The sequence below is a fragment of the Pseudoliparis swirei genome, chromosome 7 (genome assembly GCF_029220125.1).
Source record: "Pseudoliparis swirei isolate HS2019 ecotype Mariana Trench chromosome 7, NWPU_hadal_v1, whole genome shotgun sequence".
Lineage (NCBI taxonomy): Eukaryota > Metazoa > Chordata > Actinopteri > Perciformes > Liparidae > Pseudoliparis > Pseudoliparis swirei.
The window spans coordinates 19,471,625-19,498,749 of record NC_079394.1 but is presented as its reverse complement, the minus strand read 5'-3'; the positions used below and the strand labels follow the sequence as shown (position 1 = coordinate 19,498,749).

Below are 27,125 nucleotides of genomic sequence, written 5' to 3'. Positions count from 1 at the left end.
TATGTGACTTGAGTGGCGGAGAACTCATTTGACAGGCATATACTTCAGACTAAATTAATATGGGTGTGATGTTGCAGGAAAATTGGTGCTTTGTGACCTGACCGGTGTGCCCTCATCAGCTGTGATCGCTGTCGTGTGCAGAAGCATATCTGACAAAGTGATTGGAGGTTTCACACAGCTTTGTTTACAGCAAACCTCCTGCGATGGCTCGCAGCCGATCAACAGTGGCAAATTACTTTTTTGGTCACTGATCTATTTAATTGTTGCATTTTACATGCTCGTGTGAGAGCATGGGTACACTTCAGTGAATACAAAGGAAGGCGCTATGAAGCTGCAGGCGGAGTCCTCCATTTTCAGTCAATTTGCCATGTGCAGTTCCCCATGCATCTGGCATGATGCGCCCTTAGAGTGGCAACGAACCGCAGTGAGACCGGAACAACATGCTTAACAGCAGGTTGACTGCTGCTCGATCTGCTTAAACATAATTTAGATTCTTTTATAACGCTGCCATGATTTATTTCTCCGCGGTCTAATTGCTTTGGTAAATCAGGTTATACATATTAAATATTTACAACCCCGTCGCGTGGTACGTGACTAAAACCGACAGTCGCTCCGTTGATTCGCTGTCTACGCGTTGTGCCTACAGAAGAAACACAGTCATCAATTTGGAGGCCCAGTCAGGTGAAACCACGCTGCCGCCCTCGATCAGCATGTCGGGTCACACTGGATATGTTTGTCATATTGTTTGTACTTTATGTTGCAACATTGGCCCTAAGCTGACGAATGTCATGTTGTTTTAGACGGACAACAATATCTTTTTTTCTGCAGCACACACACACACACATACACACACACAGCTACCAGCTAGGACTACCCCCCCCCCCCCCCCCAAACACACACACACACACACACACACACACAGCTACCAGCTAGGACTAACCCCCCCCCCCCCCCCCCAAACACACACACACACACACACACAGCTACCAGCTTTAATCTGTCATTCGGATCAGTAGTCAAAGCAGCTGCCACAAAGACACCAAACCGATGGTCGGGCACAACGTCACGTCAGGCACAGTGTGGTGCGGCTGCGACGCGCGTAAACACGCTCGCCCCCCCGCCGTCTTCATGAGCCACGAAGAGCAGCCTTTGGAATCAGCCCCTGAGTGAGCGCAGGAGCGGCGGCGCAGCGGTGAACAGGAGGGACAGCAGGGACTTAAACGGTGGTAGTCTTTAAACCTCGTTGTCGTTGCTGAGGTTTTGCATTTCGAGACATCATGCAGGAGAAAGTAAATGCAAATCACTGTTGGTATTAATAATGTAGAAGTCACATTCAGGTAATAGGGTGAACTGCATTTGTATGTACATTATAATACAATTAGTGTTACTATTATTAGTCCCGTGCCTCATTAAATGACAATAAAAGATGGATATAGCTTTGAAGTTATTCTGTGTGCTTAGAGGAGGGAGTAGGATTTGATTTGAGTGCACACAGCGTTGGGATACAAGAAGGAGCAAAGCAATAGGAGATCCAATTCAAGAACCAAGTAATAGTGCATCATTAGAATCACCCCGCCGTGCTTCCATGGTGGAAATGAAGTCAGCCATGATTGTTTTTGATAGTTGACCTTTGACATTTATCCTTCACGCTATCAAAGCAATGACCTATTGATTGCCTCCGGTGCGGCTCAAGGTTTAGCTCAGAGTAACCACCGAACCTCCAGGGGTCAGCGTGCTTCAAACAAAGTGTGAGTGGGATCATCAAACAGCCTCTGAAAGCCCCTGCGCCCACTCCTCATGCGACTGGCAACCGATTGTGTGTGTGCAAATGAGTTCAGCAACACGAATGCCTTTGAGGAGAAGCTGTCCCAAAGTGTTGCGTAAGCATTGTGTCGCACCAATCTCTGAACCTCTGCGTGCGGCCGTGGGACAAACATACACACTTGTGTGCCTTCACGTCGTGCACATGAGTTTGCTTCAAGTGGACACTGGCCTTAACAACACATTGTCTGCTCAGCCCACAGCACTTCAAACCAGAACCCACCGCATTGATCAAAGATATTCATTCGGCTGAGTTGTTATCTCCTATTTCTTCCTAAAATCATCCTTTGTATTGTAAGGTAGTTCTGAAACTGGGCACTTCGCAGATGATGGAAAACAGGCTTCCGGACGCGTGTGAATTAAGTTATCAACATTTCATGGCAGGAACTGTACACAAACATTCAAGGCGCTCTTCCTCGGCTCCCGGCTCCTCCGATACCTGTAGAAGAGACCCGATTTCTCTAATCCACAGAGTTTTATACTCAATGTCACCGGCCCCGGTCAAAACGTCACTTCCGGTCAAGTCGCTAAACAAGTATTTTCACAATAAGAGTCCCGTCTTGTTATTGTCCTCATTAAAGTCACTTTCACAATAAAAGTCCCTTGTTATTGTAAGTCACTTGACGGAATTCAACCGGCCTCGTCAATCTATAATACTAACACAGTCACTCTCATGCAACATACATTAATTCTTGCCATTTACATTTGCATAGAGTAAACATTACCCCTATGCTTCATAATACATTCATAACAATATCAATATTCTCCCTAATATTTTCTATTATAATATCTTTCTATATGTATTTATTTAAAACATAAGACCTCTGCAGATGTTATCAAAATAAACTATTACAACCTAACAGTATACAAACTGTGGGAAGAGCATACTCAGATCTCAAACCACCATCTGTGCACAATGTTTCCAAATGGGCAACCAGCTGCAAAGATGGTTTGCTGAGAACAGAAGAGGAGCGAGTCAAGCTGAGACCACTGCAGCATGTCCTGACTCAGTGGAGGAAGAAAGACAAATTTAAGTCAGCTTCAAAGCGGCTAATTAGATAAATTGCACATGTTGCATTTAATCGACTGGGGAAAGCTCAGCATGCAATTGGGCCTTAGTCATGGCCAATGGAGTATGTCTAGTGTGTTTAATGTCATCCAACTTCCTAAAGTTAAATTATTAAAGTGAAGCAAACCATAGAGCTCCTAATTAACTCCACGAGACGCCTCACTCTCGGTTCAAATCAGGAACCCACTGTCTTACTGTCACGGTAAACGCAAACTACACTTGAGCCCTTCGCACCGAGCCGACAGCATGCAGCGCCCCGTGCATATCTGCAAGCTTCACATAAAGTTGGAAAGCCCGGTGACCCACTATGTATGTGTCGAAAAACTTGGCTGCGTAAAACACCTCGGTGCCAGGGGTATTCATTTGCCGACTTGGCACGAGGACTCTACGTTCAATGGCCGGTCGACTGAATGCAGTTTGTTAAACCAGTTTCATTCTTCTGGTGGCCAGGTGCTTAAAATCAGTTCACACTGGCACAAATCACGACTCGGTTCATCCATCAGATTTGATTTAGCCAAAACCAGCATCCCCGCCTGCCAACTCTCGTGCACACTTCCTGCATACATGGAAAGCCCCAATGCACCGTTTGAACTCTGCGTAGCTCACACACACGTAAACACACCTAATCCCACACTGTACATGTCCGCACATCCCTTTACATGCATTGCTGTAACTCTGTGGTAAGTGCATTTGACCGTGAGCGCCATGTCATTGTTTGTGTCCGTGCTAAGTGTTGTGGAATGGCTGCCGTTGCTGTCTATGCGTCTCACTTTAAACAGTTTGCGTGTGACTTTTTCAGCCAAGCTTTATTCACTCACGCACATAATAAAACACTAATTTCCACAGAGTTGACTCATGTGTTTCACTAATTGTGTGTCACAGTTGAGCGCATTTGACAAGAATTTGCATGCAAAATAAGTGTCCGAGGACGGAGAACGTACGCTTTCCATAATGCTGAATAAATCCCAACATGCATTTTTCCTATAATTCTGAGTAATCTTCCTCTGTTTGGCTACTCTTTCACTGTGCTTTAAGCATCTGAACTCATTGGGGGTCGGTACCTGGGTGGGTGACGTCTGGGCATGCTTGTAGTGATAATACTGTATATGTAAGCAGGAATGGACCTACTGACACTGCTTTGGAAGCCGGACGACATGCTGGCGTCTTGATCCTTTTAAATTAGTTCAAGATGAGTGTCTGAGGCCCATTTCATTCATAAAAGGGTGGCTGCATTGCTTTACCCTATTTGCCTGATGTTCAGTATATAAATATATATATTTGTTCTACGAGTTTGTATGAAAGAGTTCTGTCATTGGAATCAACCTCATCTCCAGATGTTCAAAACTGACAGTAATTATAATGCTGCATGTTGACCGAAATAGAAACAATGCTCATTGTCAGAACTCTTCCATAGGTCTGTGGTTTTGACTGATTATTTGATATAATCCATGTAGATTTAGCATGAGCAGAGCGGGCACTCCCTTGTGTACACCTAAAACAGCTGACATCGTCTTTTGGAAGTGTGTGGTTTGAATGGGAGTTGCCAGCCTACTCGTTCTAAGTATAATGATCTGTGTTTCTGTGGCTCAAAGCTCTCATATTTCCTTTTTTGTTGTGTTTTTGTAGATAAGTACTCTGTGTTGAGGTAGCGGGCGAGGGGGAGAGAGAGAGAGGGGGAGAGAGCAATACAAAATGCCATTTAAACATCTCCCCTTTCCAGGTATATAACGACTGTGTGAATGTCTCTCTGAGGACGCGCACACAGAGCGACCTGCTTAACCGTGTGTGCTGACTGACTGCCGTGTCTTTCTTCTCGCTCACCCCCCACCCGCCTGTCTATCAAATTGACTTCTCTCTCCTCCACCTTACGATCCTTCCATCTGCCTGATCTTGTCTGTCACTCTTTTGTCTGCCTGTGTGTCTATTTGGCTTCTTTTTTATTTTGGCTTGTTTTAAATTTCCCACTCGACTTGCATGCAAACGCACACACACACACACCTGGATATGAATTACTTACATCTCTCTCCCATCATCCTATCTCTTTTTCTCTCTCCCCTTCTCTTGCACACACACACACACACACACATGCACGACACACACTCACATCAGACGCAGGCAGATGGCACATCTGCCCGGCAAGCTGCTGGTCCTTGCCCTCACAACCCCAACGAGCACCCTCTTGCCCTAGGCGGTCAGATCCAAAACCAGAACCTCAACACCGCCAACACCACCGGCCCCACCGCCCACCATTACCAGCCCCCGGCGTGCTGCGACATGCCCTGCGCCCTGATCGTGCAGCACTCCTACGAACCCACCAACCCCACCAAACTCCCCCCAAAAATGAGAATGACCACCTTCACCACCTCACCTCCCACCCCAAGGTTATACATACAATAGAGGATATACATAATATATTGGTTAAGATGCTGTTAGAAACGTGATGATGTATGAATGTTTAGAGGAATGACGGACATCAAGGAGTTCAAACTGTGGAGCAAAGCTCTCTGATCCGCATTTGTACCTGCTTTTTATATACCTGGCATGTTGCCAGTTGACTGTGTGTGCAGTGAGGCCTTCCTGCCGTTAGAGGGGGCTGTGTCTCTATCTAGAAGCATTTAGAGAATCATCTTTGACCGGACAGTTCAAGTTACATGTTCTGTACAGGTACATAATGCAAGTTAAGGCTTTCAATTTAGTATGTTTTTCATGTAACATAGAGATTTTTACAAAACTTAATACTTAAAAAATATTTTGCCCTGTGAAATTGAGGTCCAAAATAATCCTTAGCATTACACAGTAAATGACAGATTTATGTTTAAATACATAGTGGAGAAAAAACTCCCTTCAACTCCCTTCTTCAACCTTTCTCCTTAAAAACCTTCCACTCTTCCTTGCCTCGGTCCCTTTCGATCACTCCTCCTAGCTACCCATTGGTGCCCTCTCACTGACAGCAGACTGACATTTGTGATTCACTTTCCTTCATTATTTTGGTACCGATTCTAACCTTTGGATATCCCCTTCCCTCAAACGTTCAGTGTGTGTATGATAGTGTCACGACAAGCACTCGAGCCCCCTCTCCTTCCTCCCGCTGTCCCTTCCCTAGATGGCCACCAGGGGGCACCAATGTGGGTCCCCTCTATCCATGAGCTGAATACAGTAGGTCCAGAGCCCCCTCTAGACCCACAAGGACACTGAGGTAATTCTGTCTTCACCCCCAAGTAATGTGACTCCCCTCCTCACCAAACCCTGTTTGACATGTGAGATGAGACACCGACAATGATATGACACCCCACACTCTCCATCACCTATACCTCTGAGACCCTCACCCTCCATAAAGCCAGAGAAGCACATTACCACACATGTGTGGACAATGTTTTAGTACTTTTGGGAATTCCCTCCAGCACCTACCACCTTTCAGCTCAGCCTTCTCCTCTCTGTATCCTCACCTCATTCACTGCTTCCTTGCACACTCTCCTATCCAGTACAAGCATGAAACACCTCTCACTGAGTGTTGCCATCCTTTAGACTATGTGGATAAGTGTGTTTATAGTTGAATATAGTGATTATATAAGTTTCATTTAACAAATGCTGTAAGTTAATTGAAGCTTAAGTTAATGTGTGCGCTTTGTCTTGACATTTTTAAAGCTTGTTAAGACTGTTAAAAAAGTGTTTGATTGAAGTTAGATATCCTACGTTGTATGATGCAGTTGATTAACAAGCCATATTGTATGTGGCCCAGGATTTGTTTGTTTTTATTCACACGAAAATGAGACGTCAATCTCAATGTGATTATTTTTGCCATGACGGCCAGGTGGTGACAGGAAGCAGGTACATTACAAAATAAGTATTGCTGAACATTTGCACTGCCTTCCGCCAGATAAGTTGTATTTATAGTGTAATATTATGATATGGTCACTAGACCAAGCACTCTGGAATCGCATGATGGCGGGTGTGTTTTCTATGTGTATACCAGGTGATTTGCACTCCCTTAAAGACCTTGTAGAAGTGTGTGTATGTTTCTCTCCTTCAATATCCTGACCACAGCTCATAGTGTGCTTCTCTTCCCTCCATCTCTCCCTTCCTTTCTTTTTTGCTCTCCCTGCTTCCTGTCACATCCACGTTTCCCCGCTTGTATTACCTTTCCCACTCGGATTCATCTCACTATTGCAATGACCTCTACTTGAACCTCATGTTTAATTGTGCCACAACTTTGGTTTGGTCACATGCTTGCCATCTCGCGATCATCGTTTAATAATGTCATCCCTTGTCCAACGCCCTTCTCGTGCTTTCACTATGATCAATCTTACTATCCATGTATACTGGCTGGATGGATGGATGACATCCCTATTGCTGATTCTGAATACAAATACATCATTGTCCATTTCCCTTTTTTCCAAAAATATATCCTCCTATGTTTCCTTCACTCTGCTCTCCATGTCCTTACTCCTCTGTGTGCACTGCCTTCACTCCTTTACCTCCTCTCTCTCTCTTCTACTTTTATCCGCCATCGCCCGTTTCCTGTCCTTCTCTTCCCTCGTCCATTTCCCTCACCTCCATCCCCCACCCTTAAACACTGACCCCTGGATATTTCTCCTCTCTCAATCCTTCTCATCCTTCCTTTCCAACGTCTTCTTTCCCACCGAATATTCTTTCCCAATGGCCTCCCTTTGCATTAACCGCTCTTACCTTTCACCATTTCCCATTCCCGCTTTCTCCTCTTCGTCCTACTCCTGCCCCTCCCCGCCTGCAGGACGATAAGGAGATCGACCTGGAACACCTACACCGCCGGGTTAACAGCTTGTGCACCGAGGATGAGAGCCCCCACAAGCAGTTCTCCACCTCTTCCGTCGATTTAACACCCCTTGACATGGATGCGCTGCCAGCCGCGCGCCAGGCACTCGAGCAGATCAGCGATTTCCGCAACACCCACATAACCACCACCACCTTCATCCCCGAGCAGATCCAGACCCTCAGCCGCACCCTATCTGCCAAAGCCGCTGCTGGATTTTCTGCTGGTTTCGGTAGCGGCGGCGGGGGCGTCCTCCAGGACCACCGGACTGGCGGGGTGGGCCCTTTCAGGCAGAGGGCCCCCAACGGTGGCTTCTTCCGCAGTCCCATCAAAACAATGTCCTCCATCCCTTACCAGTCGACAGGTCCAGGACCCAACTTTGGATATGGCAATGATCCAGACAGGGGCACCTCTATATGAGGGGCCGCTTCGGATGTGGTTGGTTCAGGAGGAAGAAAAGGAGGAGGAAGAGGAGGAGCAGAAGGAGGCAAGGTGGCTAGGGTCGGTCATTGGATGGTAGAACAAATACATGATGGCTAAGCTCAAAGTCAGAGGAAAGAGATGTGTACATAGGAATCTTTATGTTTTCATTTTCTGCTTGGGTGTTTTCAGGGGTGTCCATTTTGTATGTAGGGAAGACAGAGGAGGTGGAGGTCTTTTGGGGCGTTCCTTATCCTCATGCAAGCCGTGCTGGTGAGGTGCAAACAGGGAAGGGGGTGGTTTGAATCTTTGCTTTATTGTTGTTGTTCTTGTGATTGTTTGGGGGATTTTTTTTGGGTAACTGTGTGAAAGGGGATTTTTTGTTATTGCTTCTGTTTTACGAGATGAGCTCCGCCTCATGTGTCGGAGATCTGCTGAAATTACCTGACTATTATTATCTCAACCCCAAATCGGAGGGTTTTCTTTCTGCTAGCCTGACCACAAGAGTAACACGTCTGTGTTCCTGTGAGCTCCCAGGCTGCCATTGGGTGACTGGTAGTGTCGTCAGCCATTAAACAACTCCAAGGGGCTCACACTACCAAGCAATTATTGAATTGTTGTTTTGCTTTTTTTATGAAGGCGTATATAGCAGTAGTTTTGTCCATAGCCCCAGGATTACAGACAACAGCCCCTTGTAGTTTTGAAAAGGCCCCGTCTCAGTGAATATATCAGAAGATTCCACATCTCCACTTCTACTCTGCCTTTTCACTAAATACTGATGTTTCTCTTCTCTGGTGTTGTTTCACCAGCATCCGGGGATATAACTGTGTTATGGGGTCCACACGGTGGCCTGACTGAACCTAAGACTGAACACACGCTGACCCCATCACGGTGTATCGGTCTGAGAACTGAGGACTACAAAACTGCTGAAAGGCCATGACAGTGCAACAAGATGACACTGAATCACCAGTGTGGTGCATCGATCTTAAACTATTTCTGCCATTTTGGTGCATCACCTTGAAACGGTTTTCACCACTTTGAGGCACATTAAAGACCCGTTGTCAACCCCACTGCACTGTACCAGTGCCCACAGACCTGTAAGTGATTGTATGTAGATCTGACCTTTTCTTTTCTCACCTGTAATGTGCTATCTGCTTTTCAAGTCAATATGAGATCCTCTACTCAGACTCTCAGAGGGATAGTAAAAGGGATGACACACACAAAAAAGAAGAAGAAAAAACACAAAAGACAAGCCGAAAGACTTCAAAAAGCTTATGCTTATTATATGTCTTTTATTGAATTTTGTTTCTTAAAAAAAAAAAAGATTTAAATGCGTGGAATGTGTTTTGGTCAGGAAGTACAACAAAAAAAACATTGTTCTGAGCTGTCTACTTGTTTCTTTCTCTCAGCCAACTTAGAAAAACTGCTAAATGAGTGCTGTAGTCTCTGGTTCTGCATCATTAAGTCATTCAAACTTTTACATTTGATTTATTTTTGATTTGTTTCGCTTCATTATAGCACTGCCATAGCTCTGGTGTTTAAAAGATAAAAGCTCATGTCAAGGTCCCGTCATGTTCGAGTTCATTCATCACTTCTTATCAGGTTCAAGTGGTTGAAATGATTGATTTGGTGTTGAGGAGAAGCCATTGCTACAGCATCTTCAGTACAGGCCTTAATGTCAACCATAGCTGCACCCGCCCAACTTCCAGTCAAACCCTAAACTCCACCGGGGACTGGGAACCTTCTAGAGCAGCAAATCAGTGGTTGTGCTTTCGGGTCAGGGGAATGTCACGAAGAGTCAACGACCATTGGAACCCAATGGCGGCCTTTTAATGAGACCAGTCCGAAATATACTTCTATTTCATATCTGTAATGTTAAGGGTACTGTTTATATAATTTTTTTTTTTAAAGTGCCAATTAATTCAAATGAGGCCATTGAGGTGCATATTGGGGTGGGGAAACGGACATTAAGAGCATTAAAGGAACATGTTGTGGATTCTGGGCCGGGGGGCGGTAAAAAGGAACCAAATCTTTTTCACTAACACTGTATTCATAATTGATAATGTTAGTTGTTTAGAACCAGTTTTCAGTTTGTTATCTTTAAGAACTAAAACCTAAAATGTTGTACATAGAGAGCTCAGTCAAGCCACAGTGTTTTGAAGCATCCTTAGGCATTCTTTTCTTATATTAGGCTATACGGTATGGCAATTGAATGACAAATAGGACACATAATTTAAAAGGTTTTATTTAGAATAAATGAAAGAGAAATTATAAAAATGTATATTTTACATGTTGATGCTATTTTTGTTTAACAAAAAGAGAAGAGTATATCATGGTGAGCTTTAGCGTTGAGCAGTCACATCTCTGCGTTTGGTTTTCCCTCGTTCTGCCCGTGGTCAACATAAACACATAAACACAAACTCTTTGCTTTTCTCATGTCATCCTGAGTTCATTTTATTATTTGCTGGCTAAATAACAAAAAAGAAAGCATGCACAAACTTGCTCTTGCGCTATCTGTCAACATTTTTAATTTCATACATAGAACTACAGGATTTACTTGATAATTTTCAAATCTTTATGATGTACAGTATTTAATATAGGCCTATTTTGTTGTATGTGTTGCATATTATTCAAAAACTGAACAAACTGGGGCCTCTGTTACAAGTGGCAAAGCTTTCTGTGTATAATTTGTCTAATAAACAGGTTTTCTACAGTGGGATGGTACGTGTTGTTTTTGGTGATCTAGACAAACCAAAATCTAGACGTCCTCAAAGGGCCATTTTCACTCATTTTATTTCTCTGTTGCTCCAAATATCTGTACATTTCTTGAAACTCTTTCAAAGACATAGGCACCTCAATAATAACCAATTTTTTATAAAAGTACAATTTCAAACATAATAATTTTCAAAGTCAATTTGGTGAACACATCTTCCTTGTATTCAAAATGTCGCAGTGTCTTTCCACAGCGTTCTGTTTTCAGGCTTGTCTTCTATCCCCAGTTTACCAATGGTTAGTAATTCTGCACAGCCGCCGATAGAGATACTGGTAAATATGCTTTCATCGAGAGTTTTAGTGCAGATGATCTCTTTCCCCCTCATTGATGTTATTATCAATATGTTATCGACATGTATCAATAGGAAACAAATGATTGTTGAATTGTGGAGTCTGAGAATAATCCAGTGTTAAAGATGATATGAACATGGCAGCATTTCGATTGCCTCTCAACATGGCCGCTCCATTAAGATCTGAACTTGCAGTAATGAGTAACTAACCTGGTCTTTAGGGGCTTTGTTAACTTGCATGTCACGGTTTAATTTTGACCTTTTCATTTTCAAAGAGCCAATTGATCCAGAACAAATACACCAGTAAAATTGATGGATGCAGGCAGGGTGTCAGTTAATAATGGATGAAAGGGGATTCCAGCCCTTGTAGTATACGTGTAGCTTCAAATTATTAAATTGATTTAAGGAGGGAACATTTTGTAAGATGGGAAGGGAAAAAATACAAATGCCAAGCATAACATTGTGTAATAGATTTTGGTGATCTGAGATGATTTAATGTGTGAAAAGGATTTTGAGCATGAGCTAAGCTTTTGTCTTTCACTTCAAATAGGCTATGACTTCAAAGGCCTGTGTACTGCTGTTAACAGCTGGATAGACACACTGCTGAGGACGACTGCTGTCAAGTTCAATGAAGCACTACGTTGAGCTCGACGCTGCAGTGCTCCGTGTTCACCAGTCGGGAGCACTGTTTAGCCCTCAGAGCTACTTTATTTCAGACTGTGCTTTATAACCAGATGAATGTCAGATATTTCCAAAATGTATGAACATTGTGGAAGAAATGTATTCAAACAGATGGTGCATTTAACTCCACTGGACACAGCTGAGTGGCATCAAGCTGTACATCTGTTCAAGTCAGAGGAGAGATCAACATCTACATCATCATGGACATCATCTGTAAGTTCTCCCTCTTGGGAGTAAACATGTACCTGAAGTTATTTTGCTCTATACGTTTGTTTGGTGAAAGTGTATTTTCACTTTAATTGTTTTTTTATAGTCTCAGGAGACAAACAATACTTATAGTTGGTGAGAACACAAAACAATACACTTTGTTTCCGGGTTTTTTTTTTTAATCGAGATTATGTAAGCAACTATTATCAGTAAACGTCCTGCATTGATTTGTACTTTTTACTTTTAAGTATATATTCCTATCAGGAGAAATATATAGGCCTATATACTTTTAGTATCTAAAGAGTGATATCTAAGATTATTGCACTATCGTGATCAACACTTGCATCAACTTGCAAGTATTGTAATGTTGCAGTTGATTGGGCTGGTGTTAATTAAGTTCAATGTAGATTGTAAGCTTATTATGTACAACATTGGTCTTTAAAGTAACATAAGTACATATAGCGTAAATGTTTATTGTTCTTACAATATGAATATGTATAGTATTTCCAATTAAATTAGGCTTTTCCAGGTGTTTTTGTCCAACTAAAGTTTGGAGACAATAAAGTACCTTGGCGTGGCTAATTCTAGCTTCAAAATAAATGTATGTTTTAGCACCTCGTTAAAAACAAAACCGTGTATTTAGTGTCAGCTCGGGGAAGGCTCCAGTGGACGTTTTCAAATCCCTGTGCAGCTCCCCTCACTCCGGTCTCGTGCCCGTCGCGCCCCTGTCTCCCGGGAGATGGGAATGAGGAGCGGCAGCACGCAGACTCCTCTCGCGCGTTGGAATGGGAGCCTCCCTCCCTCCGCCCCCCGAGGAGCCCCCCAGGCGTGACCAATGGAACATAGAGTCTCCATTGTGGCCGCGACACTTTAATAATCGCCAGCTACAATATCCAACCTGTCGGTAGCTTCAGGAGCCCGGCCCGGCCCGTTGGAGAGGGGGGCTCGTAGGTGGGAAGAGGGGGCGAACGCTCGGCGCCAGACCTCTAGCCCGCAAGACGTCCCCATGATGAATATATGAATAAAAAATACAAGAGATTGATGTCGGGTTATCTCTGAAATCATGGGATTTTCTTCCCACAAGTTGTGTTTTTCCCACAATTCTCATGCAGCTCCTTTCGAAGTATCCTCTTTCTTTCTTTCTTTTTTTAGAATGTTGGCCGGAATGTTGTTATAAAGTTGTGGGAACAGTAACAGTGTGTGCAGTAACAGGTGGTCATTGTGCATCACACATTGGGCTACTGTATTTAACACATAGCCGAGGCTGCATCCTTATCCTATCGACCGTGGTAATTAGGTTAAATAGACCATTTCTACCCAGCAATTAGCCCATTGTTCATTTGCCAGGTTCGGCCTACAATTTGCATCTCAGTAAGCAGGGTCGCTTTGATCAGTGGACTGCAGGCGGATATACACAACATACACTCTGGAGTCTGGACACATTCGAGATATTAGAATGTATTCAAAGTAGATTTATCTCCTAGCCTACAGTGTTCCTTTTGAAATTGTGTTCACACCTATCGGAATATCTGATAATAAATTCATATTAGAAATAATGTACTGTATCCAATAGACAATGTTTTGTCTGTGTGAGTATTTGTATCTCTCTCTCTCTCTCTCTCTGTGCGTGCGTGCGAGCAAGTGAGCGCGTGTTCTATCCCCTCGTTTCTTCCCGTTGCAATCGCACGTCCTGCTCGGTCAGTGTGCGGAAACAGTGTTGAGCGCGAGACCCCTGCTCATGTTTCCGTTCCCTGTGAAGCCCTTTTTACCGACAGGGCGTTCCTATAGAGCCGGATCAAAAGGTTTTAGACTCGCGACAAAAGAAAAATGGACACTGGAGATGATCTTAGAATGAATGAATTGACAATGAGCGCACGAGTCCAAGAGCTGCAACTATTTCATTTTGCATATGCTGGCTTTTGATCAAGCGTTACTGATGCAGTGTAGCGCAACGCTTTTTTTTAATTTATTGCTCAGACTTCACTCCCTCAGCTCTCTCAATGTCTGCTGATACCATGTGTGTGTCACTTGTGGGATGAAATCCAGTTATTTTAAAACAATAGGGTCTTGAAATAAAGCTCCATGTGTTGACTTTATTATGGGGCTATGAAGATTCCTTCCTTTCACTTGTCTCACATAAGAGTGAAGTTATAAAGTGTGTGATACCGTTATGACACTTTTTTTGTGGGGGAAGAGGGGGGGGGGGTTCTGGTGGAAAACAGATGCAAACTTAAATGCAGCATAAGATGCACGGGAAGCAGTGCGCGCGCCCCTTCTGTCATACCTGAGACGTCAGACACGGGAACAGCATTCGGTCCCAGCTGCAGATGTCTCACGCCGTCCACGCTCCTGCATGAAAAAACCACCACCACCACCTCGTGCACGTGCGTCCTGTGGGAGGTTCCCCTTACCTCCCTTGCGTTAAACACTCCTTAAATTGTAATGGTATCAGTGCGGCTTCGGGGGGCCATAATCACCTCTCTCGGGCCTACACCGAGGCTTCTCATTGGACGTCCACACGCGACCAGCGCGAGGAGGGGGGCTCCCAGACGCGTGCCGCTTTTTAAACCGACGCAGCGCCTTGAGACACCAGACAAGGAGTCCCGCACGCGACAGTCATATTCACACCGCGCGACAGCATCGCAGTGCGTGCCTCCAAGAAAGAAAACACACCATAATCTAATATTTGCCTATACCTTTGGGCTTTTTGGGGTGTTTCTTTTTGTTTTTGTTTTGGAAAACATGGATGTCCAAAATGTGGAAGACTGGAGCAGAGGTGAGGAGGCGGCGGTCCTCCACTCGCGGAGATTGATGGAGAGGGGAGGGGAGCAGCAGCTCGAGGAGTCCCGCTACGAACCTGGACTGACGCTCGTGGACAGCGGCAGTGACCCACGCGTCTGGCTGGCTCCGGCTCAGCCTCCTGGCACCTGCGCGGCACACGCCAGTTCACCCGACTACCTGCGGCACTCGCCCTGCCCGAGCACCGGCTCCTACCACGGTAGGACATATTTCCATTTCAGGTCACCTGCAACGCACACTTCAGGTGCACTGGGGATTTGCAGTTGCGTTAACTTACTTGGGTTTGAACTGAAGGGCACACATAGGCAGAATGAGCCGTATATACTTTATTTTACAGAGTGCAACGTTTATTTAGTATAGTGGACACATTGGTGTGCGCTCGGTAACAACTCAACGAGTGTTTGCCTTGGCTCAACCATTGGCTGCGGTCAAACCAGACCAGTTGGTCACATTTGTGTGTTTCCATTTCTCAGAGAGTGGTTCCCCGGAGTCCTCGGACCACCCCAGCCCTCCCAGCTACAGAAAAACTACCAATAGCCCCTCCTCTTCTTCGCTCAAAGCCCGGGACCTGTGCCGTCTCCAAGGCACGGCTACCGGGTCCGACGAGGAGACCTCCACGCGACAGAGAGCCCAGTCCAGCAGGCCAGTGCAACCGGTGCTGAAGCAGAGGCGCGTCGCCGCCAACGCGCGCGAAAGGAGGCGCATGCACGGGCTCAACTACGCGTTCGACGAGCTGCGCAGCGTCATCCCGGCGCTGGACAACGACAAGAAGCTCTCCAAGTACGAAACTTTACAGATGGCGCAGATTTACATCAACGCTTTGGCCGATCTGCTCACCGGGCCGGTGGCCTCCAACAGCAGCAACAACAACAACGACTCGGTCTCCAACAATAAAAACAACTCGCCAAAGTGTGACACGATAACGCTTCCGTCCGCCGCTGGGTTCGACGGGGCGAAAGACAGGGCTCCCGCGTCCCCCGCGGCCGCCTGTAGGACAGCGGCGGCCGGGCCCGTCTCGAGCGGTAGCTTACCGGTTCACATCGGCGGGATGCACTTCCACCCTTCCTTCGACGACGGTTCGTTTTCCGCCATGGTTGAAGAAGCGATGCGTTCGCCCTCTCCTCCGCCCTGCTCGGGCCGGGCAGGCGGCGCGCTGGCCCCGGTGGGAGGCTCGATGAGGAAGGAGTCTCCCCGGAGCGACGGGGAGTTTTCCCCGCACTCGCACTTCAGCGACTCGGACGAGATAGCGATGGAGCTCCACTCGAGTGAAGAGGAGGACTTCTCCGAGCTCAAGCTCCGCAGCCTCCACCGTCACGCGGTGGCTTTCTGACTGGTTACAAATAAGAACATAATAATAAATAAAGCAGACTTTATTCGAAGTTCACGACAAGCAAGTGTAATGCCCGTTAACCGTGTCAATCATGACGTCAAAGCGCCGTGCATGAGATGATGGGCATGTCATGTTCAATTGTTAACAATAATTGTATTTTATCAACTTGTTGGATATGAAGATTATTGTTCGTGTCAGATAGACCTAATCCGGTTCTGCCAATAGTTGTATAGTTTATAATTTCCAGTTTCCAAGGAGACGTGGCTGGAAGACCCCTCTGCCATGTCGCGCGCAGCACTGCCATGGGCATTCACACGTCACTCCGACCAAAAAGCTGTCTTCAAAAATAATAACTTCATGGATAATTGCTTATATTTGATAATGTCAAAAAACTTTTTTTTTGTAACTATAGGATTTTTGTTGTGATTTATGTTTGCATTTGTTACTTTGTGTATAATGTATTTTGTTTTGCAACTTCAAAAGTTCCTAAAGTGCACTTTAAAAATATACGAGCCAGAGGCTGAAGGAATACGACCTTTGTTTTAAAACCATGAACAATATTGTGTGCTTCGTTTGTTAGTGTAGGACTGCCAATTCCAAACAAATAGCCTATTTAATGTAGCCATCAATGCTGCCTTATTTTGTATTTTCTTTTGTATCTTCAGATGAACTTGCGTGTCTTTTGCTTTCACTGGATGAGATTAATTGACATGTATACAGGCCTATTTATTGCTGATATGTTTAATTTGATTTGCTTTTTATAACTCCATAAATACATTTCCTAAATAAATAAAAAAGCTATAATTTCGCCATTCATTGTTATGTTAATTTGTTTTGGGAATAAAAAAGGCAAACGAAAATGTAATGTTTCTCTGTCTCTGTTGTACTTTTTTTATTGCAATTAACTCTTTTATCAGCTATTTTTAAACAGTGAAAAGTAACGCTAACTCTTTTGTTTCCACTTATTTTTACAGAATTCAAATAGAATTATAAAAATGATCATAATATAATAATAATAATAATAATAACAATAATAAAAATAAAAATAACAAGTTGTTTGTGATGTTTGGAAAATTAAGTTTAAGACTTTTAGAGCTTGTTAATAACTGGACAGCCATGGCTGTCCAGTTATTAACAAGCTCTAAAATGGCCTCCATGCTGCACCAATAACACCACTATTATTATAATAATATAAAAATGATAATAATTTAAAAATATATAATAATTATAATAATCTACGTTTGATAAAAAAAAGCTTTAACCTATGACCTCAATTTAGAAATTGCGTCTACATATAACGAAATGTGCATCTACATGTAACGTTCCTAAATGTCACAATATTTAAACATGCCTACCAGGGTGCACGAGACAATTAACACATTTAAAAACTGTTTGAACGACCAAAGTGAATAATATATGTACTTAAAACCAGGGCATTTCCATCTAATTAAAGAAAAGTTCAACACTTGATCTCCTCTGGGTAACAGCCACGTCCAACACGCGCTCACTCGCCATATGCTGCAGGTGCACGCGCGTCCAGGCCCCCAGTCGATTGAGTTTCCTAAACTGCGAAGTTTGTGGCGACTTTGACGTATACAATTCAAGCCCAATGTGTTTTTTTGTTTTTTTCTTGCAATAATCTTCTCCGTGCTCCACGAACACTTTTTTTCTCTCTTTATCATCTGAACCGTTGCCATGTCGTCCATTTGGGTAATACCAGAGTTGGTAAAAGGGAGTGTGCATTAATTTCAGCCCATTGTTGGCCGGCTCGTGGGCCGAGGTGTTGGATGGCCTCAATGAAGCACGCGCTGTCAGCTGGTGAGCGCTCGCGGGTCCCCGTCGCGTCCCCGAGGACCTGACTCGAGAGGGAACACACTTTCTCAACTAAAGAAAGACTTGTGCGCGTGCGTGCGTGCACACGCACGCACGTCGGTACACTGCACTCCCCCCCCTTCTCTTTCTCCTTTCTTCCTCTCTCCCCATCAACTCAAACAAACACGCGCATGGACGGGTCACGCACAGAGCGCACACATGGCTCTGGCAAGGTGTCCTGCTGCGTCAGTTTTTTCGTCTCTTTTTTTCCCTCCAATTTATTTGCAACTCCTCCACAACATGTCCTCAGCCTGTTGGACACAGGGGCGTGATATGACGGGAAAAGAAGCCAAATAGTTTTAAAATGTTTATGAAAATGCCTGAAAGCAGCCTTCCTGTTTGCTACCTGTCCCTGTCCTGTCTCCCACCCACTGGTTTTTAACCAATCACACTCCGTGCCCATTTGCTCGTCTCCTGAAGGCAGGGAATACGGGGCAATATAATGAGGATACTGTGTTAAATTATTAACAGATTTTATGCAGGTAGCTACATCTAAGTATGATCGGACAGCCATCTGCAGCGAGTTCGCGTTGCGGTGAAAGGAGATCAAGTTTCAGTAAACACTTCAAAGGGATACTGCAGGAAGAGAACTGTACATCGTGATTCTGTTTCAAGAATAATGGTCAGGTCCAAACACTCACTGAAACTTTGTTTGCTTGATATTTCCCAAATGAAACTAGTTGTAGAATATGTACATGTGCATAAAAAAAATATATATTTTTTTTTAGGTTTTGTTTGGACTGAATCAATGCATTCACGTTCTGTTGGCAAATATAAAACCACCAGCATGTGGTTTGCAGAACTCCATCCCTATCATCCCCAGATGAATTTCTAGAGCTGTTTAAGGAAATTACTTCAGTACAATGTTCTCACTCTGAATTTTAGAGGGATAATTATAGTCTCCAAATATGCGTAAAACATTTGCAAGATGTCTTCGTCATAGGTCAATATGATGATGATCACGAACAGGCTTTATTTCTTCAACCAGCTGTGCAGGTGCTTATGGAAAGTGGGAGATGAAAACCGCCATCTTCAACAGGTGGGACGCTGATCAGGTTGAGGTTTCACGAACATTAATTATTTACGCAGCGCGGACGTTATGAAAAATAACAGCAGTTAGACAGAACCTGAGCCGCACTGACGCGTTTGGCTGCTGTTGTTCATAAAAGAAGACAACTAAAATGAAATAAAATCACTATTTGGCACCTGGCTTTACTCTTACAAGTGCGCTTGGTATTGTATAACTTGTGTTCCTGCATTTGATGGAAGTTGTTTCAACGACACCGCCGTCCTCATCTCTCGGTTTCTTCTAGCTCTTCGAGTGTTGACTCTTCTTAGACTCAGAGGCTCTTACACCGCAAAATTAATGTATCTTAAACTCTTTGTTGTGTAAAGTAAAACCACGTGCTATGCAAAGCAAACTGTTGAAACCCAGGACGAGAATAATTAAAGCAACTCAGGAGCATGGAGAGAAGAATATGCATTACAAGCTCCAAGTGAAGTCAGAGCGTGATGAACAGTCAAGAGGAGCGCTCGATATGTTTTAAGCCTCTGCCGTCATGCTCATTTCAATAAATATATTCAGAATATGTGCATTCCACTGCTTCCTTTTTTCTTTTTTTTATGAAAGGAGAGGCGCATGCATTTTGTATGAGATATGGGGAGCCGAGCTGTGTGCTGTCCAAAACACCACGGGTCTCTCTGGGGACCCAGAACAAAAGGCAGAACTGGGCCATAGTCTCCATCTGCTGTCCCAGAGAGAGAGAGGGAGCGGGAGAGATTGGCGAGCGAGGACACCATGGGTACATGGAGACAGAATAATCAGTGAGAGGGAGGGGGGTGAAGAGAGGAGAGACTGAGGCAACAGGGGGCATAGATAGATAGATAGATAGATAGATAGATAGATAGAGATAGGTAGATAGATAGATAGATATAGAAAGAGATATATAGATAGATAGATAGATAGAGATAGATAGATAGATAGATAGAACGAGATAGATAGATAGATGGACTCAAAAATGATTCAAGCCCTTCTTAGAGGTGACACATTTAAATATGGTTCGATACATCTAATTAAATAAATTACAAATATTAAGATATTTATATTTAATGGCTGTAACACAAAAAGTATAGGAATACTTTCATTTATTAGATTTATTTAGGTTAGATGGTGTACATCAATGCAACATAAATGTGTATTATTGGGGACTACCCTTTGTATTACTGTTTTACTTTTATTTATTTTATAACTTTTTTATAACTTTTTTCCTTTTTCCTTACTTTGTTACTTTTTCCTTACTTTTTGACTTTTCAAATACTTTTACTTTTTATCACTTTTTTACTTTTTATTACTTTATTACTTTTTATTATATTTTGGACTGTTTGTGATTGATCCAATAACAGTGATGATGATCCAATAACTGAGTGATGTTGATCCAATAACAGTGATGTTGATCCAAGAACTGAGTGATTAATCACCATCATTGATGTTCCGGATTTGTTGCTTACACACGCTGAGCTTTGTCATTTGTTCAGTGCTATTTTTTAATTATCCTAATCTTCTTTCTAGGATTATGCATGCGACAGTGTAAAGAATGCAGTTTGGACCTTTATAGCAGGTATTTGTTGTTGCAACATTTTAGTCACTCATGCGCATTTTAGGGTCAATTATCGCTTCATGCATACACAGACTGTCCATGTACATTTAATTCATGGAGTAAGTATTTAAATCACACATACAAAAGCCACCCTAAACAGAAAACTCAAAGGCCATGAGAAGTACCTACAGTTGATAGATATATAGATAGATGGATGGATGGATGGATGACTGGTTGGTCAAATGGTGAACAACAATAATTACCCCTTTGCTTAATCATACCCTTAAATTACCCTGAAGCCTTTACCACAGCCCAGTATTATCATGTACTGTAGCGTAACCTATAGTGACTGATCACACAAACACACACAGCAGCTGTGCCGCGATGAGCACCTGTTGCATGCTCCAACTCAGTGAGGCTATTAATAGTTAATGCTTTCCTTGTACTGTGACTCGCAGTCACTCACAATGTAGCCTTTATGTAACCTGTAAAGATATCTTTTTGGTCATGTCGTTGCACTGAAATGAATATGTACAAGATCTGTACAACTTCATATCTAGCCATGTGAAAACATTATGCTCAGCTAATTTATACATTTCTTTGGTTGTGATACAAACTCTGAAGGAAATGTGCTGAGCAGACACTCAGTGTGTGTAACAGTACAGTCTTGAACATACAATTAATGCATATTGACATCAGTGGAGATACTCATCTAAAAAAATGTCATGAATAAAATACAAAAGATAACAAAGAAACTGCAGGCAAAAAAAGCTACATCATGTAAGTTAGGGCAAAATGGTAGCAAATGAGCCCATTGTTCTTTTCCTTTTAATACGTTTTGATGTGCTGAAGCAGTCAGCTCAAACTGACTGTTGAGGGGAGCAGCAACGGGATTTGTATTAATTGTTAGAACAGTCAATTAATTTTATTATTTTAACTAGAGCATATGGACAAAAACAGATTCAGTAACATACTGAGTGTATTTTACATCAAAGTTGTTTCCAGAAGAAAAACTTGTGTTTTCATGAACTTACTGCTGTTCAACCAGTGCCGATGTGTATTCATTTAATTAAATTCAGTTTATTTTGTATAGCCCAATATCAAAAATTACAAATTTGCCTCGGAGGGCTTTACAATCCGTACACATATGACATCCCTGTCCCAGGACCTCACATCGGATCAGGAACAACTCCCAAGAAATAGAATAAAAACCTTTCACAAGGAAAAAAGGGAAGAACCCTTCAGGAGAGCAACAGAGGAGGATCCCTCTCCAGGATGGACAGAAGCAATAGATGTCATGTGACCAGAATGAATCATTACACAGTTACAACACATTCAATGAGTATGACAGAGTGTATGAATAGTTCGTAGTATAGACCACGATCCAGACCTCCATGATCCATCAGGCAGATGGAGGTAGAGAGGAGGAGTGGGCGGGGCATAGCAGGGCCATGGCATCAGACCCAGCCAGGTCCAATGGACCCTATGAGACGTGAAGTCACAAAGAATCCGGAGAGGAAGCAGAATTAATAATGTGCAATGGAGAGATGAAAATGTATCCATAAGTAGAGAGAGAAGAGGAGATAGGTGCTTAGTGCATCCTAAAACGTCCCCCAGCAGCCTATAAGCAGCATATAGGGGCTGGACCAGGTGAACCTGATTCAGCCCTAACTATGAGACTATCAAAGAGAAAAGTCTTAAGTCTACTCTTATATGAGGTGACTGTGTCTGCCTCCCTACTGAAGGTGGAAGCTGGTTCAAGAGGAGCATGATAACTGAAGGCTCTGGCTCTCCATCCTTAGATCTGTTGGTAACGACTGTACACCCTGGTGTATATTTGGATGGCTTTTCTCGCATCAACCGTGACCAATTTTCTTCAACGCTTTCTACTTCTAAAGCATCTAACAGTCTTTTGGACCCCATCCCGACGAGGCTGCTTAAAGACGTGTTGCCTTTAAAGGGAAGCTCTCTCTTAGATATTATCAATGTTCAAAGTAGCTGTAATTAAACCTCTTCTGAAGAAGCCTCAAAAGATCTTGTCTCAAAAGATCCAGAAAAACTGGTTCACGCATGTGTTACTCCTGGCCTAGATTACTTCAACTCCTTATGATCAGGCTGCTCTAATAAGTCTCTTAGGTCCCTCCAGTTGATCCAGAATGCTGCACCTCGTATTCTCACTAAAACTAAGAAAAGAGATCACATGACTCCTGCATTAGCTGCTCTGCACTGGCTCCCTGGAAAATCAAGAATCACTTTTAAAATTCTCCTCACCTACAAAGCCTTGATTGGTGATGCTCCATCATATCTTAAGGAGCTTGTAGTACCATATTGACCCACTAGAGAGCTGCGCTCACTAAATGCGGGGCTACTTGTAGTCTTAAAACGTAGGATGGGAGCCAGAGCCTTCAGTTATCAAGCTCCTCTTTGATGGAACCAGCGTCCACCTTCAGTCCTGGAGGCAGACACAGTCACCTCATGTAGAGTAGACTGAAGACTTTCCTCTTTAATCGTGTTTACAGTTAGGGCTGAATCAGGTTCACCTGGTCCAGCCCCTGGATATGCTGCTATAGGCTTTTCGGCTGCTGGGGACATTTTAGGATACACTGAGCACGTCTCTCCTCTTCTCTCTCTACTTTACCTTACATTATAACTCTATTTCTTCCCCGGAGTCTTGTGCCTTCTCACCTCACTGGGTCCATTGAACCTGGCTGTGTCTGAAGCTGCTCCTGGGTCCTGCTTCCTGCATCCAGCCCCTGGCCTGGACTTGGCCTCCTTCCCGATGACTGTGCCTCCTTCTTTGTGCCTCCTGCCTCAAAGGCCTGGCCTCATTAGTCCGTCCTCCTTCGCGATGCCTCCTGCCTGGTGGGCCGGCGTCCTGTCTCTGTGGCCCTGCCTCCTGCCATGGCCCTGCTGATGCCCCCTCTCCTCTCTTTCTCTTTCTGTTTCATGGATTGTGGAAATCTGGATCGTGTTCCATGCCGACTTACCACTCATAATTCATACATTTCTGTCATATTCATTGAATGTGTTGTAACTCTGTAACGCTGTTCATTCTGTACATCTCTTGCTTCTGTCCATCCTGGAGAGGGATCCTCCTCTGTTGCTCTCCTGAATGTTTTTCCCCTTTTACCCTGTGAAAGTTTTTTTTCTTCCTTTTTTGGGGCGAGTGATCCAATTTGAGGATTGTAAAGGCCGTTGAGGCAAATTTGTGATTTTGGGCTATGTTGAATAGACAGAATTGAATTTAATTGTTTACCAATGTACATGGTGTTTATTTAGAGTTCTCTTGAAAATGTATTCAGTTCTACATTTCTATTGCAGCTCTCAGAATTAAACACAAGGGAAACATATTTGCTGTGTGATTTCTTTTCCCAACCTGTTGAAACTGAGAATGACATGAATATGGATAAAATGTTGAAATAAACTGGATAAAATGTCTACTTATGTATTGCTGGAATGACTATTTGGCAAAATAAACCGAATATATCAATACAAATAGACAAAGAGGAAGTTGAGAAAAGGGCACAGAGTAAATCGAAATGAAAGTGAGTATATATATATATAGGACATTTAAAGCTTTACATAGCATTACATTCGGCAACAGAAAATCAGGTAAATACTGGAGGGTAATCAGTGGAAATAATCTTATGGGGCTAGGCAACAGCCAAGAGCAATTTGGTTATATTTTCTATCCGAAATATATAAATAGAAAGTAAAACATGTAAATAGGAATATAGATAATTGGGATGTAAACAAAGCATGTAGGAATGATTAGAGATAATTGTAAAATAAAACAAGCAATTGGGAAACGGGGCGGAGGCTTATAGACCGGAAATAACCGCGCGAGAAAATAGTAGAGTACGCAGCGGACGATCTGCGGAACTAGAACGGGGCATCTACAAGTCCGGAGAGGCAGCCGGTAAGGGAGGCAAACTCTGAACGCTGACGGACTGTTGTTGACTTTCACTTTCGCTGCCAGTGCGGGAGCGTCAGCGACGTCATGGGGCTCCGTGACGCGCTCACGTGTGCAGGGGTGAATTGTTTGTGGACAAATGTCGTTGGGGTTAAAGGATTGAGTTTGTCTAAGGTTGATTGTCTGGTGTCTTGTTATATTGTTTACGATTTCTATGTTAGTGGAAGCACAGCTGGGGATCTGTAGGTGGTGAATATAGGTTGTGTGCTCATGCAGAATGCACGGGTGCAAAGGGAAAAGAATGCTTTTTGCTGGCATATTTGAAATGTGGGTTTTTCTGTTTTCTCTGTAAAGGTTTTTCACCTCTTTCGTTGCCATATGGAGCGAACGGAAATGACTGCAATGGCTTAACTCCAAAATAAAAGGAAAAAGTTGTTGTCATTTTGAGTGAAACCCAGTTTAAATCCAGGTAGATGAACCAATCCCTATCAAGTGGGGAAGTGCGCTATAGGTTGGAGCCGTAATTTGACAATAACAATCCTGAAAATGAGCACTTAGGAAAAAAGTCTAAACTATGTGAAATGAGACAAAGTTATTGCAATACACACACTTGTTTTTTATTTTGAAAGGAGCCCAACGCTGAGGGCTTGACATCTTCTAAAGCGGTACTGCTCATCTATTTGGACAAAATACATCCTGTGGTTTGATGACACGCAGCCCGTCCCTCAAAGCATGTCCACCTGTACTTATGCACACTGACACAGTCACACACGCAGCACACTGTCACAAAAAAGAAGATCATTTATCTCTGCAGTTCTCTCTATGAAAGACGTCTAAGGGTGAAGCAGGGTCTCCCAGGGCTTTGTTCTGGGCATGGTTTAGCTCTTTGTGTCCGCCACCTTCAAAGCAAATGTACATGAACACGAACATGAGGCTTCTTGGGTAACCGGCCCATTGAAGAGCAGCACAATGGTGCCACCAATTATCCACAGTGCTCAATGCTCCTGCGGAATCAGTTACATGGCTTTGTTTGTGTGTGTGTGTGTGAGCGTGTTTCTTGGATTTGCATGTTTGAGGACGTAAAGGTTTGAGTGTATGCGTGTATCGATTATCTCTTTTGTTCTCAAACACAATTTTATTTTGATTTACGACATGCCATTTATTTCCTTCCATTTTTTTCTCTTTTGTTATTTTTTAACCCTTTAATGTATCATAATAAAATGCAACACAATCACTTAATTTGCAGTTTGTGTGTGTGCATGTGTGCGTGCATGCCCTCTATGCATGTGTAAGTGTGTGTGGTTTACTTATACTTCCCTCTGCAAGCTTCGGAAGGGATTCGGCTGGAGGTGCTTTTTTTCATCTTTTTCACACCTTTGAACATAAGAGGAATATGAGAGGTTGAGAGTGCTTCTGGGTACGTCGTTCTTAAATGTCTGTATGTGGATATTCTCAGTTATAAGCATTCATGAGTCTTACCATCAACACGCCCACTCACTTGACACCGGCCATTTTTACCACGTGTGACCTCCGCTGGCAATCTGCCAGACTCCTGTGTACTGCGCGAACATGTGTACACAGAAGAACATGCGCCATGTGTCACCGATTGCCACTTTGATGAGTAACCAGTCAGTGTTTCAGCTACCTGCACCGTGAGGCTGACTTCATTCATCATCATAATTGTATTGATTTGTTCAATAATACTGATGTATGATGTGTTTACTCATTTGCAAAGGTCTGACCCTCAAGATGTTAAAGATCATAACTGACAAAATTGTAATACAAAATAAAAAAAGTCTTTACCTGAGGGCGAACCGCAGTGTGGGTGCTACGCTTCAGCTACAACGCTGTTGGTACAGCACGGCGTTATCAGCTGTAACAGCTCTATATTTACATCGCAGATTGTCGTTAGCTGCTATATACTCATGTTCAAAATGTTGTATACTCCTTTAAGTGTAGATATCAAACCCACTGTGCTGGAGAATTTTGATCGTGCTGCACAGCCAGTTGTTTGCAAAAGTGCACGAACACACACAAAATGGCCTGTAGTCGAGGAAAAAAGAAGAAGAGGAGTCAACAAGGAGAAGAGAAAGAGAAACAAGGACACGCACAGGGAGAAGACCACGAATGGGCCGTCGACGAAGAGTAATGCCTATAATTCACACCACTTAAGCACTGATTTTGTACTTGGAGCTTTTTAAAATTCCCAGATCAGCGACACATCAGCGTTGGCTCCGCGCTCACTCATTGGCGGTCGAATGCCGTGTGAACTGTTCGAAGACGCGAGATGACAGTCTCATCGCTGCATTGCAGACACATTCCAGATATCTCGCATGTTTATTCGATGCATCTCTCAGGGAGCCACAGCCAATGAGCGTATACTCACACACTGTTTTCCTACAATAGCCAGCGACACGTGTCGATGTACGCTTGTTACATTCACGCGTCTCCTGTTCACTTTTTTCAAAACAATCATCACAGAAAACAACTCATTTAGGTTTTGGCAAAAAAAAACTCTTGTAAGATTCAGGAAAAGATCTTCATTTGGGTCAAAGCAACCCAGAA

At 43.5% G+C, this 27,125-nt stretch overlaps 2 protein-coding genes across 2 annotated transcripts in view; both read left to right on the top strand.

Moving 5' to 3' along the window:
• The window catches only part of grid2 (glutamate receptor, ionotropic, delta 2), a 470,134-nt gene extending 459,322 nt beyond the window's left edge, over positions 1-10,812 (top strand). Inside the window, exon 16 of the mRNA XM_056418710.1 lies at positions 7,641-10,812. Within this exon, the coding sequence (XP_056274685.1) occupies positions 7,641-8,099 (459 nt within the window). The 3' untranslated portion in view covers positions 8,100-10,812. The remainder of the gene's footprint in view (positions 1-7,640) is intronic.
• Positions 10,813-14,791: 3,979 nt separating this feature from the next.
• atoh1a (atonal bHLH transcription factor 1a) lies at positions 14,792-16,178 on the top strand. The gene is made up of 2 exons (XM_056417969.1): positions 14,792-15,047; positions 15,322-16,178. Exons 1-2 carry the CDS (start codon positions 14,792-14,794, stop codon positions 16,176-16,178), a joined length of 1,113 nt encoding a protein of 370 aa, XP_056273944.1.
• Positions 16,179-27,125: the final 10,947 nt, after the last annotated feature.

Excerpts from the sequence above, each read along its gene's own strand:
- atoh1a (XM_056417969.1), top strand. The coding sequence starts at position 14,792 with ATGGATGTCCAAAATGTGGAAGACTGGAGCAGAGGTGAGGAGGCGGCG. Across the intron at positions 15,048-15,321 it reads GAGCACCGGCTCCTACCACG|AGAGTGGTTCCCCGGAGTCC; the intron begins GTAGGACATATT and ends TCCATTTCTCAG.